Source organism: Zootermopsis nevadensis, unplaced genomic scaffold (assembly GCF_977971745.1).
Source record: "Zootermopsis nevadensis isolate Lab colony 2312 unplaced genomic scaffold, Znev_1.0 Znev_ptg000022l, whole genome shotgun sequence".
Taxonomy (NCBI): domain Eukaryota; kingdom Metazoa; phylum Arthropoda; class Insecta; order Blattodea; family Termopsidae; genus Zootermopsis; species Zootermopsis nevadensis.
This window is the reverse complement of record NW_028259154.1, coordinates 8622517-8640250: the sequence shown is the minus strand read 5'-3', so window position 1 is coordinate 8640250 and position 17734 is coordinate 8622517. Positions and strand designations below refer to the sequence as shown.

Here is a 17734-nt window from a genome sequence, read left to right as displayed (position 1 = left end):
GCATAGTTTCATTTCAAAGTTACAAGGGTTGTGAGAAACAGGTCAGCGAACATAGTGTAGGCTTCTACGTGATGATCAACATTTCGGAGGGACCTTCTTCACGGTAGACGTTAGTCAAGTTTGGTTCTGTCATCAATTTCTTGTACCAATTTTGTCCTTTCCGGCCGAAAGAAGAATGATTATTACAATATAAACTGAAACTAGAGGCTAGGCCAGAGAACGCAGAAATAAAAATTAGAAGGAATTATGATTCACGCCACACATATTCATTGGCGCAGACCGTTTTGTTATCTCTTCACAGTTTGTACATGTAGCACTGTCAGAAATAACACCTTGGTTGTAGCCGACGTGTCAATTTACAATAGCCGCCTGGAGGTATAGATTACACCTTCCTGAATGTGAATAATTCATGATATAACGTCATAATAGCAATGCCAAATAGATAAACTCATTGAGTACGGTTTTATGTTTTTTAAAACTTTTCATCAAGTAAAGTGAATGATGGCAATGCAGTTACAGTTTAGTGTTGGCAGAAGACAACTGTTGAGACATTCTAGGAAGTGTTGCCCGTCATTGTGTTGCAGAGTGTTTGTTAACAGTTCTGCAGGAAAGTTTTCGGGTAAGAATATGTTATATTAATGTTGTGTAAAATTGTTTAAATTACATATGACTGGTATGCCTTTTTTGTGCCCAAATGTAGTTTATCAAGGTCGTCTGGTTTCCAGGGCTAATGCCATAAAGAGGAAAGGGGGGAGATGTAGCAAGAGATCACACAGTAATAGCATGTTGTAGGATTTGAGGTTTTCACAGCGGTGAGTATGAAGATTTCCGTCTTCTGGGTTGTTGCGCTGTGTAGTCTGGTCAATGTTAACCAATGTTTCAGAGGTCATACTGCCTCCGTCATCGCCCTGATGACGGAGGCAGTATGACCTCTGAAACGTTGGTTAACATCGACCAGACTACACAGCGCAACAACCCAGAAGATGGAAATCTTAATAGCATGTTACTGAAGGTGTAGTTTTTTATGTCTTGCAAGGTAGCCCAGTCAGAGGGACTGACAATGGACTGGACGACTGGGTTTCGATCTCCGCTGGTGGCAGAGGATTTTTCCTCTAACCTCTGGGGCCCACTGAGCCTCCTCTCCAATGGTCCTTTCCAAGGGGTAAAGTGTGGCCAGAGGGTGTTGCTAACCACTCACCCCCACCTAGTATCAAGGTTAAGAATGAGTAGGAGCTATGTTCCTCCCCTACTTTTTATGTCTTGCAAACATGAAAGTTCATAAATTCCTTGGTATAATTGCCTGACAATACTAGGTAAATGATTGTTGGCACACTCCATAAATCAAAATCGAATGTTGCAATGTATTGGCTGTCTCCTCTACATCACATTTTGAGTCTCAGGCCATAAGACTGGGAATTCTGACAGATTTTTTGTGGTTTTCTTATTTCCTTCCAAGGAAATGCTGGGATAGTTGCATTTTCTTTTACACTCTTTCCAATTCACATTCAGAAACATCTTGTTTCAGAATGTAAAATCATGGAAGTTGGGAAGTTATGTTGAAATAAATCAGTAATCACAGACAGGAAAATCATAAGAATATTACCTTCTTGTTTATTATGTGAATGGATTATAAATTGTCTTTTCTTAAAGGTGAGCAACAGAAACTTTCAAGAGGCATATTCCAGCAGTCGCAGGATCTGCACATTTCTGCCAAAAAGCAGTATCCCACTGCAGAGCCTCTTCCATTACCTCAAAATGTGGTGGAGATAAATGCTGCTGAGATGGCCTGTTTCTCCCCACAGCGAGTAAGAGACATCTCCGGTCCAGTCATCTTATCAAAAACAGTTGGAAATTTTTTGAACGGTTGTGCAAGAAACTACAATCAGCAGTCATATCCATTAGACTTGCATGTGGCAAGCTATGACTGCAGTGGCACAGTGAGCCTAAGCTCTGTGATGCAGACCATGGTACCAGAGCCATTCTCAAAGGAAGGTCACTCTACATACCTGAACATGCCAGGCGGGCAGTGGGGCCAAGGTCACAAGTACATCTCTAGAGACATGCATAACACTCATTATCAGAATTTGATACAGAAATCAGCATCAAAAGATGGAGGTGATGATCCAGGTACTTTGGGTTGTAAGAAATTGACGACAAAATCTTATTGCATGGAGAACTGCTTGCAAGCAGCTCCAGTTATCTTTATGAAACGACCACCATCTCAAACTATGGGCCGTGGCATGTCATTTTTTATGCAAACTAACTCTCTTTTTAGCACTAACACAGGTGATAGTAAATTGTCACGTAAAGATAAGCTGAAACGTGCATTCAAAGAGTATGGACTGACAGTGGTTATTTTCCATATTGGTATTTCATTATTATCTCTAGGTGGATTCTACTTGGCAGTGACTAGGTATGTATTAGAAAATATATTATCAGTTTATTAATGGTAGGAGCTAAACTGAAAAGTTCTTTTGTGATATATGAATGAATCTTTACAATACTACCCAAATAAAGTTGTCCCTCCTGTTTAATTAGTCACCAAACCATAAAGTTATATGGGGAGTGAGCACACTGTCTTAATCTTTGGCACTAGATCTGGTCAGCTCAGCTGGTTGCTTTATCCCTGAAGTAAGAGCCATTAGTATTCATTGGTTAGGAGGCCTAGAGCTGGAATGCTAACAAGAAAAATTTCTGTCCTTGCCAAGAATAAAACCCACCATTCACCTAGTCACTTTTCCAAATGAGATACCCATGTTACTTTAATTGCTTTAAACTTTTTTTAAATCAAAGTGATCATGCTGGAAGTCCCTTGCAGAACCTAATGTTCATTTAAAATTGTCATATAATTTTAAGGAAAATATGCTTTTGTTTAAAACTTAAGGTATTAAATGGATCTGAACTGATAAGTATAGAGTGGATTGTTCTTGTTAAATTGTTATAACAAAATTAAATGAAGTTTCGAGAAGCATGGTTTTACAATACGAGGGTTACTTCAAAAGTCATGGCAACTAATTTTTTGGGGGCAAACATGTTATACTGAAGAAAGTTCAAAATATACATATGAAAGGGCACGATATACTCATCTGATTGGCGTAGTCAGATCAGGTAGGTGTGGATGGGTGTAGGTATAGTACGCAGGAAAAAAGGCACATTACAGAATTATCTTTTTTTTTCATTCTTTAATCCTCGAAAAATTCAATGTGAGTTAAATCAGAATTCTTACATTAAGACTAGCAACCTTCAAAGTAGTCTCTGAGTGTATCAAATACTCGCTGCCAACGACGAAGAAGACAGTTTGGCGTGAGATGGTGAAGCTGATGGTATTCGCCATCTTCCTCATCGTTGGCAGCGAGTGCTTGATACACTTGGAGACTACTTTGAAGGTTCCTAGTATTAATGTGAGAATTCTGATTTAACTCACATTGATTTTTTTAAATCACAATTGAATTTTTTGAGGATTAAAGAATAAAAGAAAAAACAGTCATTCCGTAATGTGCCTTTTTTATTGTCTACTATACCTACACCCATTCACACCTGCTTGATCTGACTACGCTAATCGGAGTATATTGTGCTCTTTCACATGTATATTTTGAACTTTCTTCAATATAACGTGTTTGCCCCCCAAAAATTAGTTGCCATGACTTTTGAAGTAACCTTTATATATTTCTTAAGGTAATTATTAACCAGTTGCATTGTTTTTCTCTATGAATGAGATCCACCATTGACAAATGAGGGATTGTGATTCTGTTATGAATTTATAGGGATCTGTAACTCATATATTAATGAGATCTGTTCCTAATTATGCTCGTGCCTTTGTTCTAAAGTATTACATATCATTTGTTGCAGTGGTGTAGATTTGGCTGGACTTGTGTCAAATATAGGAGGAGGAGAAGTAGCAGCAGAAGCCAGTAATTTTGTTGTTGCCTACGCTTTCCACAAGATATTGGCTCCAGTGAGAATCGGCATTACTCTGGCAGCTGCACCTGTTATTGTGCGCTACTTACGCAAGATTGGAGTGTTGAAAATGCCAAAACCACCCACATAATAAACGTTATATAATGCTAACTAACAAAGTAGATGCTTACGGACCCGGAAGGTTCATTACCGAATTAACCAAAGCCCTCCACTGGACCCTGTCCAGGGCCAACAAAATCCATTATTATATATTGCAGTTTGTAACAAATATAGTTAACCTTTAAACAACGGGGATTTAAATGGCATGGTGGTAGCAGCCCTACGGAGTTTCTTTGAAGGTTTTTAAAATTTTGTGCACGCTCTATGGAAAACTTTATTATCTAAAGTAAACATGATAAATTAACAAAATAAAAGCCATATTTATTCGAATAGAACAGAGAAAACATAAGAGTTCTTTAAAAATGCAGTTAATATCTTAATTGAATAAATAGGCCTGAGTTACTTTACTTTGTTCTTTTGAAGCTCATTTGACATGGTAGAAGCCATGGTTGTGAACTAATGACCACACAGAAAAATTTGTCTCCCCTACTTCAGTGGATATACATTCTTTTCACAGATCATGCCGAGGAATGTGAGAAGCTTTGATTAGGGGCCTGAAAATGAAGAAACCCTCTTGACAATAACAATGTTTATAGTTTCCAGGTTGACAGCTCAGGCTGGCCTTGTAAAAACCCTAGAGAAAGTGATTCAATATTTGCAGCCCCTAAAAGTAGCCAAGTCTACTTACAATGTTGCAAGTTTAGGGCTGAGTACACAACTTACTTCCCAGACAGAGACCACTAGTAAGATAAAGGTTAAAGAATATATCTTGTATGTTAATAAATTTTGGCAAGAAATAAGACATTTTACCTAATTAAGTTGCCCACAGAGGTGAAGATGGAGGTAAACCTTTACATTCCCTTTGTAATTAAACATTCTAGGAGTCATCACCTGGTTCTGTTAGGAATGTTATATCAAGAAATGCACCCAAAATTTTGTTCTGAAAATGTGGAAAGAGACTGCGTAGATGGAACAATATGATCGGTTGGTGGGCATTGCTCTGGTCTCCTCAGCTGGTTTAATTTTCTACAATAGGATCCCATTATTTCTTCAATAGATCTTCCAGTCAGTAAAATACCACATCTCAGGAATTGTCCCTTCTTTGTACAGAGAGGACTGATAAGAAGTCAAAAATTTTGAAACAGCTTATCCATAAAAAGGAACTGAGGAATTAGGTGTGGTTGGTGTGTTTTTCTTTCTTTCTGTAAGGATAATATTAACATGTAAAAGTTCTTTTATTAATTCTCTGCAAGCTCTTGCTGTAGTATGGAGTTTTACTGTCTTATATTTTTTCATGTTTTATTCTTGAATATTTCTATCAGAGCCTTAAAACTGAATTTTTATACATATTCTTGGTAATATTCTGTAAAAGTTTATGTACTACTTTTGAATAAAGATAGAGCATTGAACAATATTAATGTACGAGACTTACATGTCATTAACCTGTTTAACAAACGGAGATGCAGTTCTTGATTAAATGAAGAGAATAATAAATTCAGGAAATGTCTAGTTTTTAGTTAAAAGACTGTCATCTCACATGCTTTATAGAAGTTATAGATATAGAAATTTTGAATTAAATATTCACCATTTCCTGCAATCATGCCACAGCCCATTATGGTAATTTAAGAAATGTCTCATGTCTAGTTCTGAAACTACTGTGTGTTAACATTTTTTAGATTTCATGAGAGCTTCTAAGTTTGATATGTGGCAACAGTTAATGTTATTGCGTTCAAACTGCCACACATGGCAGAAGTGCCAAGACTGAACAATGACATTGTATTAATTACAGATACTAGACAAACTAAGACATTATTCAAGCTATTAATGACATCTTTCTGTCCTTTTGCAAATTTCTAATAAAAGTGTCTCAAACTTATTATTTGTAACCAGTGATTCTATGGTATCACCTTTCAGCTTGGCATTTTCGTGATCTGTACATGAATCCACTGCAACACTTGGTTCTGAAAAACCTTCATAACAGCAATTGATACTTCAAATGCATGGAGGAAGTCATAAAAAAAATTGCAAGTCTTCAATTTTATTAGTTGAAGCAAGGGTACTGTATTTATTCAAAAGTACTGAAACTAAGAAAAAATGACAATGAACTGCAGGTGGAGACTAGAATTAACAAGTATTATGTTAATACATTGTCTTATAGATTTTCTTTGGCCACTGTGAGAACATTGTAAGAACAGTTATCAGAAACTGAAGGTATTCTTATATGTATTGTCTTTGTGTGCAAGAATCACACAATGAAGGGATATGGAAGTAAAGCTCAAAATAAACTCTACACACTAGATCGAGGGGAGTGGTCACTCTGGTTACTTTATCCCAAGGAATGTGCTTTCAATATTGGAAAAGAGGCTGATGGGTCTCAGAGCTGGTCTGAATGTTGTACCACCGGAGGGAACGGAAAGAGAAAATTCTGAATGGTCTGGAAGAAAGAGCTGTAATGAACCAACAAACCCTGAGTCACAACACAGTGAACACACTGCTCCAAATAAATGTAATATGCACTAAGTCTAAGGCACTGAGGAGCAACCTTCTTATCTGTGCTATTAAGGTTATAGCCAGTATTTGCATCACCATTTATTAAAAGGCTGAGCAACTAAAATTGTGCTTCATGACAGGTTTTGTTACATTCTTCATACAATTATATTTTTTCCATTTTTAAAACAGATTTTCCAGAAACTTGCCTTAGAATATAATGTTCATTATTTTAAGCTTTTTAAATGTATTTATGAGTATTCTGGGGTACACAGCCCTGTTGTTTAAAAAAAATATTTTTTTTGAAGAAACTTGCTGCTTCCATGTTCACAAGGAAGTGGAAAGCTAGATGTACAAAATATAAATATAAGCAAAGGATACCCAATGGAAGTGCCCTCTCCAGTTTGCCTTAAGACTCATTAAGAGCCTGCTTAAAATACTACTTTACGTTTTTACCTTAATACATATCTATTCAAGCCACCTGTTTTCGTTTATACCAAGATGATGGAGATGAAGTTCTTCCAAAGCTAAAAGCACTATGTCATAGTGTGTAATGACCCAAAACACTCAAACATATTTAAATAATACTAAAAATTAAAGAAAATGGTGATAGCTATCTTATATCCAAGCTTAAGAACTTAATATCTGTGCTTTTGGGCCAAATGACATCTTATTTCATTCCAATACTCTTAATAATTAATGCATCACAGGAGGGCTACAGAAATATGCTCACTTATCTGTTATAGCAAATTAACTGTCAACTTAGTCTGTAGCTTCCCAATTTGCTGTACTTGCTTTAGATTATTTAGTAGAGGGCAATGAATGATCAGAGAATTGCAGTTTAGAATACACATTTCACAATTCTTTATAAAAAAATATAATAGTTTGGTTACATTTCACCAAAATAAATCACAGAATCATATACATTCATTCCTCTTAGCCTTCCAACATGTATGACCAATAGTAACAATACTATCTGGTATTTAAAAAAATACACCCCATTAGATTTTGTTTCATTAATCTCCAAACTACTCTCAGATATTCCAGCCATATGTTAAACTGTCCATTATTTTAACAATGAAATTCATTTATATGTACAGATATGGTCAAAAATAAATATAACCTATTTAGTGCTGCAATAAAATTATTTATTTATCATCACATTTAAGGTGTAGAGAGCATACTACAGACTATATTACATTCATTCCCTATTCTCAACATTTAGTGTTTTGTAAATACCTCCTACAAAAATACTCATATGAAGCATACTGTGAAACTACAGGCAAACACATTTTAAGCTGTATTTCTGGAGCCCTGTACTGCTATATTACCCCCTCCCCCATTATTTCTCATTTAAATCCTTGCTTTTCTTTTAATTTTATTCATGTAACTATTATTCTTTGGATTAGGATGACTAATGTTAAATTGATAGAATTATTTTCAAGGAAAGTGCTTAAAGCATTGCAAACTGAAAGTTAAAAATTCAAATGCTTGGAAACCATGACAGCTATTGCCTTCATGTTACCAGTACTTTCATAAATAATGATGTCAACAAGTACATGACCTTTTCAAACAACAAAAATTGGAACTGCATGCAAACAAAAATACATATAATATTACAACCTTAATGATGTGCAAAAATAATTTTTGTAACAGCATATCACAGTATGAAAATACAATAAACCAGACAACTAAAAACACTGAAAAGAGGGTAAAAAGAAAAAAAAAAACACTGCAAACCTGATTCACACTTAAAGTTACTTCAAAGTACAGCAACTTATTTCCGTGCAGATTGCAATGAAAACCTTAACCAACTGATTGCAGTGATACCTTGATCACCAGATTGTGGATCACTACCAGAGGTCTCTTCAGTTGCATCCATAACCACCAGCCGGCATTACAGCAGTGTCAAATGAATGCAATCACTTACTACAGGTCATGGGCCATCTCAGATACAGCACACACAATCACAATACAAGACTGAAACTATGATCCTTGCTAATGCAGCAATGATGCCACACAAAGCAACAAATTGCTGTTGCTATTTGTCTGAATACAGGTCAGTCACGTGAATATGATGTGTGCGTTACATATGGCTCCATGAGGCTGAACTACTGGGCAATCATGGGCTGTGCATTTCCCTCCTCTCCTTCACCCTCTTCTCGTGGCCGTGTCCACTTTATGAGGGTTTCTGGTGAGCGGTACAGGAATACCAATTTGGCAAACAGATCTTCCTCCAAGTCTAGTTCTCCACTTTCACGCACTAGGTATATGTCCAGGCACAGCTGTTAAGAGTTGCAAAAAAACAATGTCAGAAAACTAGATACTCATTTCAACAAGTCAGTTTATAGTTTAAAATAAATGGCAATGAGATTTGATGCACAAGAAAAGGTTCTGGAATTATTTTATAAAATTTACCAAAACCTCTAGCAGTTCATCCTGTTCCATTGTTCCTTACCTTCATTCTGGTACACTGTTTCCATTATGTTTCAGTCTGCTCACATATGTGCACAGAGACACAAAGTTTATTTTAAAAACATTACAAAATTTCTGTGGAAAGTTTTTACTACATTCCACTTGTTTAAATATATACTTTTACTTCCATGTGCATATAATTTTCAGTATAAAGACAATACATACTTTCATCAGCATGAAATCTCAATTTTCTTCAGTATATTTAAAACTTAATGAGGACTACTTTAAGACAAGGTATATCTACAAAATATACTGTGGAACAGAATAAAGATATTTAAATTCATTAACTACCATTCTGGACATGATTTATGAGTGTTCCCACTCTGAAACATAACAGAAACAAATTCAATATACACTAAATTCATTGTAATAAATAATATAATGCTAAGGAACTTCATACTAAATTTTTCATATGAATTATAACTTGCATCTTATGAAAAAGAGAAAAAAAGGGGACCATTATATTGGCCAAATCCTTGTGATAATTTAATGCATGAAACAAGCAAAATCTGTCAGCATAAACATGTGTTTAAGGAGAGATCCTAGAACATAGTGTAAAAGAAGAAGGTATTTTTAAGACATATTTGAACACAATCTCAAAATTATTTAAAATCTTTTGGCTATATGGTAACTGGGGAAGTTGGTGTGTAAATTTTAATCAGTGACATAATCAAAACAGGTGGCATGAAGCCAAGTTCAAAACGTGTTGGTAGCTATTGAACATTCAAGCACTGAAACTGAAGATAAACTCAGATCAGTGGACACTTAAGGAGCAAAGTAAAAATTAACAAGTTACAAAAATTAAGAAGTAAACAAATGATTCAGACATGTGAAACAGGTGAAGATAAGATTGCTTCAAAATACAACAGAATTAAAAGCAACAGGAACAGATCTGTGGGGAGGCTTTGAACAAAGTTGATGGTCCAATAAAGACCGAGACACGACGTACAGACGTGAAACTGCAGGATGACAAACAATAATAATTTATTTCACTCTACTCTCAAAAGGGACACAAGAAGTTAAGACATGACTGATTCTTAAGTTATTTAATGATACTACTTGAACTGTTTTCCAGTTATTTAGCAAAGCAGAAGTGTGATAATTATTTTGAATGGTACATATCGATTTGGAAGGAGATAGTTGTGGCCTCTTTCAAGGTACTAAACTGACTTCAGGCTGCAGAAACTTTGGAATGCCACAGAAAACTTGTCAGGATAGTAACACAACTGATATGTTAACTTAGTACTTCCTGAATACAAATCAGATGTGTCACTACAGGAAGATTATTTGGCAGCTATGCTGGAGCCTGACCTCTCTGATAGTGTGAACATTGCACTGGCTACTGTCTTTGGTAGCTGATCAGCTGCAGTGATACTAAGATTACAGCAAGATCACAGAGTGAAATTTGCTTCCTAAATTATAGGATACTGAAAATGTTCCCAGTTGACTTGGATACTTTTCCCACAACTCCAAACAGATTATGACTCACATGGTATAATTGTTCTCTGGATATATCAAACAATTCCAAATGAGTGGTTTATCCGAGTTAAACTATGTATGGATTGGTTTAAGACACTTTAGTTTTTAAATATCAACACTGACTAACGATACTAACTAACTAACTAGATGGCTTACCGAACCCGAAGGTTCATCACCAAATTAACCAATGCCCTCCACTGGACCCTGTCCTGGGCCAACAAAATCCAGTCTCCTTTAACTCCTATCTCCCATAGATCCTGCCTGACATTATCCTCCCATCTATATCTAGGTCTCCCTAGTGGTCTCTTCCCCTCAGGCTTCCCAACCAATATTCGGTGCACACCTCTTGTCCCATCCATGTATGCCACATTCCCGCCCATCTCATTCTTCTTGACTTAATCACCCTGACAATACTGGGGGAGGAGTATAAATTTTTAAGCTCGTCATTATGCAGTTTTCTCCATACCCCATCGTCTTCTCTCCTAGGCCTAAATATCCTCCTCAACACCCTATTCTCAAACACCTGCAATCTGTGTTCCTCCCTCAGAGTGAGAGACCATGTTTCACACCCATACAAAACAACAGGCAAAATTATTTTGTATACTTTAATTTTCAGGTTCTTAGAAATCAGACAGGAAGACAAAATATTTTGAACTGAGAAGTAGCAAGAATTTCCAGAATTTAGTCTCCTCCTAACTTCCTCATGAGTATCATTTTGATTTGTTATTTGTTATTTGAACTTTGTAACACTTTCAAAGGATTTATTAACCACCCTAAGATAATTCTGCCAGCCTGTCTGCTGATGAGATACTAACATGTACTTAGTTTTTTCTGAATTTACTTCTAGCCCCATCTGTATACTAGCCTCTAGTAAAACTTGTGTTTGTCTTTATTGTATTTATATCGTCCCCCAATAAATTAACATGAGCATATGCCAATAGCTGATGTGTCCCATTCAACTGCAAACCCTCCTGCCTATCTTGGACTTTGCTGATGGCATAATCTAGCACAAAGTTAAAGAGCAAGGGAGACAAAGTATCTCCTTGTTTTAGAATGTTCTTGATAGAAAATGACTCAGATAAATCTTTACCTATATGAATTTTGCTTCAGGTTTCATTTAAGCACATTTTTATTAGACTCACTAGCTTCTTTGGTATACCAAATTCAATAAGAATATTATATAGCACTTTTCTATTCACACAGTCATAGGCTTTTTTGAAATCTATAAATAATTGATGTACAGTCCAACTGAACTCCTATTTTTCTCTAGTATCTGACGAATGCAAAAGATGACTAAAGATACTGGTAACAAAAAGTAAGTCTGGCTACTGATCACATAGATGGAAATAATGCACAACTGGTTTTTTAAGGCCACAATTTGAATGATTTTGCAGCAATTCTCATAGACCCTTCATACTCCCATTTTTTGTGGAAAGTCATTAAGAAGCTTATGAGATGAATGCTCAACATGAGCTCTGATATCATCCAACTCTCCTTCTGTTAATACATGATGTTTTGGTGCCCAGTTTATTAACTTCACATAAAATTTATATAAAAGTACCTGATGCTTAAGTGTAACCTTATTCATTTCTATATAACGGGGATTTTTGACAGCACTAAGTCGCAAGTGAATATTCACACTTCCCCTTCTCAACACCATTAATTCATCAGGATAATCTTCACTCACTGTTGAATCTAAATGAGTAGTTAAAATAGCAACCAACATGACGATTGGTACTAACACAACTTAACTATAGTGGAAGGGTCATGGCTAGGCACAGCTGCCAAACATTTTCCCTGTTCTACATCAACCTTGTGTAGCAGTAGTAGTAGTGTAATGATTATAATTTCATTCACATTCCTAAAGCAACTAACAGATTTATCCCCAGTTCCAGCACAGTTACATGATTTAATTTGTAGTTCTGAGTTGCAGACTTCCAGTTACCATCAAGCCTGATTTCATTAATTAGTATATACATTTTCATGATATCTTCTGGTTTAATAAAATGAAACTTTGCAGTATCTTGTGATTTATCATCTAATTTGTGCACGGCCATCTAATTACATTTACTCTAACAGCACTATCCATCACAAACACTGCAAAATTCATTAATGAACCTTTAAAATTTCCTTTATACTTAGTCTGCACAGGTTATTTTAATTCTCAAATATTTGTGGCATTGCATCAACCAGAAGAACTGTCATGATTTGAACAGAGCCTATAACACTAGATACAACTTGCTATTTACAAGACATTCAACAGCCATCCTGTCTCACACTTGTCACTTACTAAGAGTGTTTGGATTAAGGTTTATTTCAATACAGGAATATTTTTATTTGCTGATACACTTATTGGGATTACTTATGATGATCAAAGGGACACAGTTCTGCTAATTGCATTGCCAAGTTCCAGCCACCTGAATGGTTGGAATACTTAAGAATGGAGAAATTTCATATTCATAGACTACTTATGAATTGCAATCTATAAAACCCAGAATGTCCATGGGTGCGATGCAGAAACAAGATATGCTGTTTTTATAGTCACAATTTACACATTTTAAAATGAGAAAATTTCATAGTTATTTTTTGAAGTGACAAAATTAATTCATCAATCATCTCTAAAACTGGAATTATATTAGGAGCCAGAATAGCCCAAAAAGCACAATTTGTGAAGGGGATTTCTAACAGAGAAATTGAAATCACTATCATGGATTACGTTATTTATTTGGCTTGTTCCAACCCCAAACATATTTCCTAATATTTAAACTTAAAAGACATTTTTACAATGTAATTATGAAAGGTGTTATAGCCTGCCTCATTTTAATATTTGAAATATCTAAGTATAAAAGTTTTAAAATTGGTATCCCAATCACAAATACGGACATTCGTCATAGGACCATGTCATGTGTAGCAGGCATATCTATTGTCTGGCAGATATGCAATCTAAGTAAGTAGAGGTGTATTCCAAATATATATAAAAAGGGCACATGAACCAATAATAATTTCAGTTTCTGAGGCTTTTAAAACACTGGGAAATCAGCTATAAGAAAATTATAAACAGAGAGGGGAGGGGAGAGGAAGAGACTTGTTCAGAAACATGGATAGCAGCCCAATCATCAGATTACTTGCACACTGGTCTTGTATTAAGAATTTTGTAAAAAAACTGCAATTCCAGAGAAAAAACTGTAACAAAACAAATCTTAATTATTTTTTAAACCTACAATGCCTCATGTTCATATAATGCTAAATGTGAGTGTTTTTAGTATTTGTTTCATCAAGTCTATTATGCATCAGATTAGGAAACAAGAACCTGCACCATTTTGCCAATTTATCCTTCTGTCAAAATTCACTCAATGGACCACTCATGTAACTAGCCATACTCTAAATATTCTACTTTAAAACACACTGCACATATGTTGATGCTGGTCTTCTAGGTAGTACAACTATGTGGAAGTTTAGATTGGCATCAGTGTTTTGGAGGATCATACAGCCTCCATCTTCAGGGTTGAAGACCAACACTGACATTTTCACTGATGTGAGAACTACGGTGCAAATGATTTGTGCCAAGGCTAGCTAGATAGGTTTACTACAGTTGGAATGTATAAGTTCAGTCTAGTCATAGTTGTTGCTGACCTCACAATAAGGTTCACCTATATTTTGAACTTAGTTATTATGTTGAGTCACATGTTCAGAAGAGAAGCACTCTAGCATTATGAATGAGTGAATAAATATTCATTCACATAACAAATTTTTTCAAATACATTTAACATGAGCTGTGCATTAAGGAGGACAGTTCAAAACTGAAACAAGTCTACTGTTTTTATAGTATTAAAATGCAAATTTCTGAACCTTCATTATACAGGGATAGGGAATTTAAACCCCTGTACTTATAGGGCTGTCAACTGGAATTTATCTTCTGGGGTAACGGTTAAGCAGTATACTAGTGGAACACATTGACTGCTGAATCATATGTAAGCCACAACACATGGATAATAAAGGTTAATGATAATTTTGGATAAGACTAAACATCTGAAGTCAGGAATCTTTGACAATGCTTCTATATAAGAACCAATGGAAATTTTACCATAATCCATATGTGATGTTACATTATATACAATCTGGGATCAGTCTAAAACTTGCTCACAGACATAACGTTTTAGAAGGAGAAAGCATTATCTACTAATTCTCTACCTGTACACCAGTCATATGTGAAGAAATACTTTTGTTTGGAAAGCAGACCAATATGGTATATGTTGGTGAGCCAATGCTATTTAAGAGTGCTAAAAATTAATACATTTTGTGCCTATTCAGGTATATATTTCACTACCACTCTTCAGTATGTAATTTTAAAAATATTCTGATCAACATTTTGTTCTTAAACACCTTCAATCTGTGTTTCCCCTCAGTGAGTGACCACATTTCATACTCACACAAAACCATCAAGTAAAATAACAGTTTCATATATTTTAAATCATCTCATAGACTAACAAAAAATCACAATTAATAATAAATATTTATTGTCTCCAACACCAATGTGTGGTCTACTTCCCAAAATAATTCAAGAGTTTAACAGAGTGATACTGTTCTATTCTACTTTGAACACAAATAAACAAAGCTTAAAATGACAGCAGAAGATTTCTTTATACCAACTGTCTTGGGAGGACTAATGGCTACATGTTTCAGAGGCCAATGACTTCTTGTGAAATCTGAAGATACACAGTGTCCCACGATAGAAATTTTGTCACGTACTGGGAGGGGGGGGGGGGGGGATAAAAAAAGGAGAGAGAGAGAAACATTAAAAGATTTTAAATTTTGCTCTGTCACAACAAATGCGCTCTACATAACTTTAGCAACTTATGCAGAATCATAAAATGAAATAAATACTTTACAGACCTCCACACACGTCATGGGTTTGTGTACTTTCACCACTAATAAGACAAAGGGAAAAGTTGAAAAGAATACCTCTGCTGCCAATGCAGTCATCAGAATGAGACTGTTAACCCTTTCACTGTTGGTGTGTGTCAACCATTATTCATTCAATTGTCAATTGCATGTATAAGCCTATAAAGTTTTTTAATTTTTTAAAGTGCACTATGTCCTACTTGCTTTAGAGTTCAATAACTTGACATCTTGCTCACATAGCACATTTACTGATTCTAAAAATAAATAGCAACTGCTTTCCTAAACATCACTAACCAACTAGTCTTTGAAACAGAAATGTGGTGTTATGTTTTTGTAATTTTTAGCACTGTTTTGATGAATCTCATGTTGCAAAAGTTAAACGTTTTTTGCTATTTATTTTTTCAGAAAAAAGTTGTGACACACTGTGTATTTGGCTGAATACTTTCATGTAACAGAAGTGTTCTATCCATAACAGTGAAAGTGTTAAATACAAACTGGAAGTTGAAAAAAATAAACAGTACAAATACTGAGACACAAAGTGGAAGTTTACCTGATATTTAAACAAGAGTACATAAACTTCCTAAGTGTATTCTTCACAATTATTCACACATAATTTTCCTTGATCATCATTTGCTGTAGATGAAAAGTTACTGTTTTGAAACTAATCATATTGCACATATTTTATGACCATTAAAAAGTTTAAATAATATATCTTAATATACTTTATGTCATGAATCAAATGCTATTCAGTGAGCTGCTTTTGAGAAAAATTACAAGATTTATTTGAGCTTCTTGAAAAGTAACAGTGCATCAAACTAACACAAAACACAATTAAATTCACAACTTTTAGTGTAGATGATAGAATACAAAATTTCAGCACACTGTACAGACTAGTTTTCAAGATGAAACTTGACACACAGACACAATCTCCTCTTTATGCATTTTGTGCAAATAATGTGTAAATACACATAACTCTAAGACATTTCTTGTACACTTGTGTTAAATATCAAAGCATTACTACAGCTGTAAAGTCACAAGTTTACAGTCTTATGTTGTTCAGTGTTGAAATGTTCTGTGATCTTTTATGTCTTGTGTATTCATGTAGCATTTTCCAGAGGATCTTCTGCATCATCTGTTGTTTCACAAGCACACATGAAGACCTCATATTAGCATATCCATCGCATGCATAGCAGACCGCAGAGCTTACTTCTGGAAGGATTCTTTCATTTTCCATTAGCCAAATAACTTAAGGTTCCAAGCTGATTACATAAGTAATGAATATATTCACAGTTCAAACATCATTCATATTCACAGCTGTGCACATTTATGTAGACCTGAAGCGTCGATGTCTGTACACATCTTAAAAAACTTGTAAATAAAGAAATCATAAGGTATAGGTGGTGAAGTGTTGTATATTCAAGACATAACTCAACCAAAACAGCCAAGACAAACACATATTTCTGAAGAGTTGTTGGCCATGCTGCACTGAAGATGATGTTGGCCATGCTGTACTGTTTGGCATGCTGCATGAATGAAGAGTTGTCACCATGCTGTACAGTGCTGGCTAAACTGTACAGTGCTTGTTCACAGATCAATGTGAACCTTACCTGGAGTACCCGATCAACATTGGGCATGTCATCATACATGATGGTATTGAAGATTCCAGTGAAGTACCCACGCACAATATTACTGACGATCAAAACCATCGTTGTGTACATACCGATGATTCTGACAATACAATTAACAAGGCAACATTAATTTCTCAGAACATGTATTTATGTAGCAAATATTTTGTAATACAGTTACCTGCAGGATACGATCCACATTTGGCAACTCTGTAAACATGATCTCCGCCAACATACCAGTCATGAAGCTTCGGATGACTTTAGAAAACAGAAGGACCAGGCCGACGTATAAACCTATGATTCTAAGATAAACAAACAGAGATATATCTGAAACTTAAAACATTAAAATCTCAAAAATATAAAGGTTGTGACTGAAAAGAAAGTTCTTCTAAGAGTAATTCCTATAAAATCAAGGTAAAACAAGAAACAATTGCTGGGCAGAACTGCAAAGTTTTCCTATCAAACAGAAGACAGAAAACAGAAGTCCTAGATATCTTGTGTTGTTTATGTTACATTAAAGTTATGCAAGTTGCAATCCAACAATAAAATGCTTAATTAGTTGTTGCATGGTATAATCAAATCCTATAGACAATATGGATTACAAGTAATTCAAGCCATTAACATGATAATAAACCTGTATAATATTCTTCATACATTAAAATTTGGTTAAATCTTGCAACATTAAACTGTGAATCTGCATTCTTATTTTCTTTTACAGTAAGATCACATGAATCACTCTTGTCTGATCT

At 35.2% G+C, this 17734-nt stretch overlaps 2 protein-coding genes across 17 annotated transcripts in view; one reads left to right on the top strand and one right to left on the bottom strand.

Moving 5' to 3' along the window:
* Window positions 1–35: 35 nt before the first annotated feature.
* LOC110836439 (uncharacterized) lies at window positions 36–5431 on the top strand. Its single transcript, XM_022077617.2, has 3 exons — window positions 36–619; window positions 1651–2413; window positions 3850–5431. Exons 1-3 carry the CDS (start codon window positions 499–501, stop codon window positions 4046–4048), a joined length of 1083 nt encoding a protein of 360 aa, XP_021933309.2. The 5' UTR covers window positions 36–498; the 3' UTR covers window positions 4049–5431.
* A 1160-nt stretch (window positions 5432–6591) lies between these two features.
* Window positions 6592–17734, bottom strand: part of Piezo (piezo type mechanosensitive ion channel component) — a 160042-nt gene continuing 148899 nt past the window's right edge. For 15 of the 16 annotated variants that reach the window (XM_087354064.1, XM_087354072.1, XM_087354075.1 and 12 more), the window contains 2 exons: window positions 17167–17287; window positions 6592–8789 (listed from right to left, as the gene is read on the bottom strand). In XM_087354064.1, coding sequence (XP_087210190.1) covers window positions 8616–8789; window positions 17167–17287 — 295 coding nt within the window. In that variant the 3' untranslated portion in view covers window positions 6592–8615. Of the gene's footprint in view, window positions 8790–16967; window positions 17089–17166; window positions 17288–17734 lie in introns of all 16 variants that reach the window. The other variant, XM_087354067.1, reaches the window with a different exon arrangement.

Coding starts and splice junctions, on each gene's coding strand:
- LOC110836439 (XM_022077617.2), top strand. CDS start 499: ATGATGGCAATGCAGTTACAGTTTAGTGTTGGCAGAAGACAACTGTTG. Junction 620..1,650: donor TTCTGCAGGAAAGTTTTCGG/GTAAGAATATGT, acceptor CTTTTCTTAAAG/GTGAGCAACAGAAACTTTCA. Junction 2,414..3,849: donor TTCTACTTGGCAGTGACTAG/GTATGTATTAGA, acceptor CATTTGTTGCAG/TGGTGTAGATTTGGCTGGAC.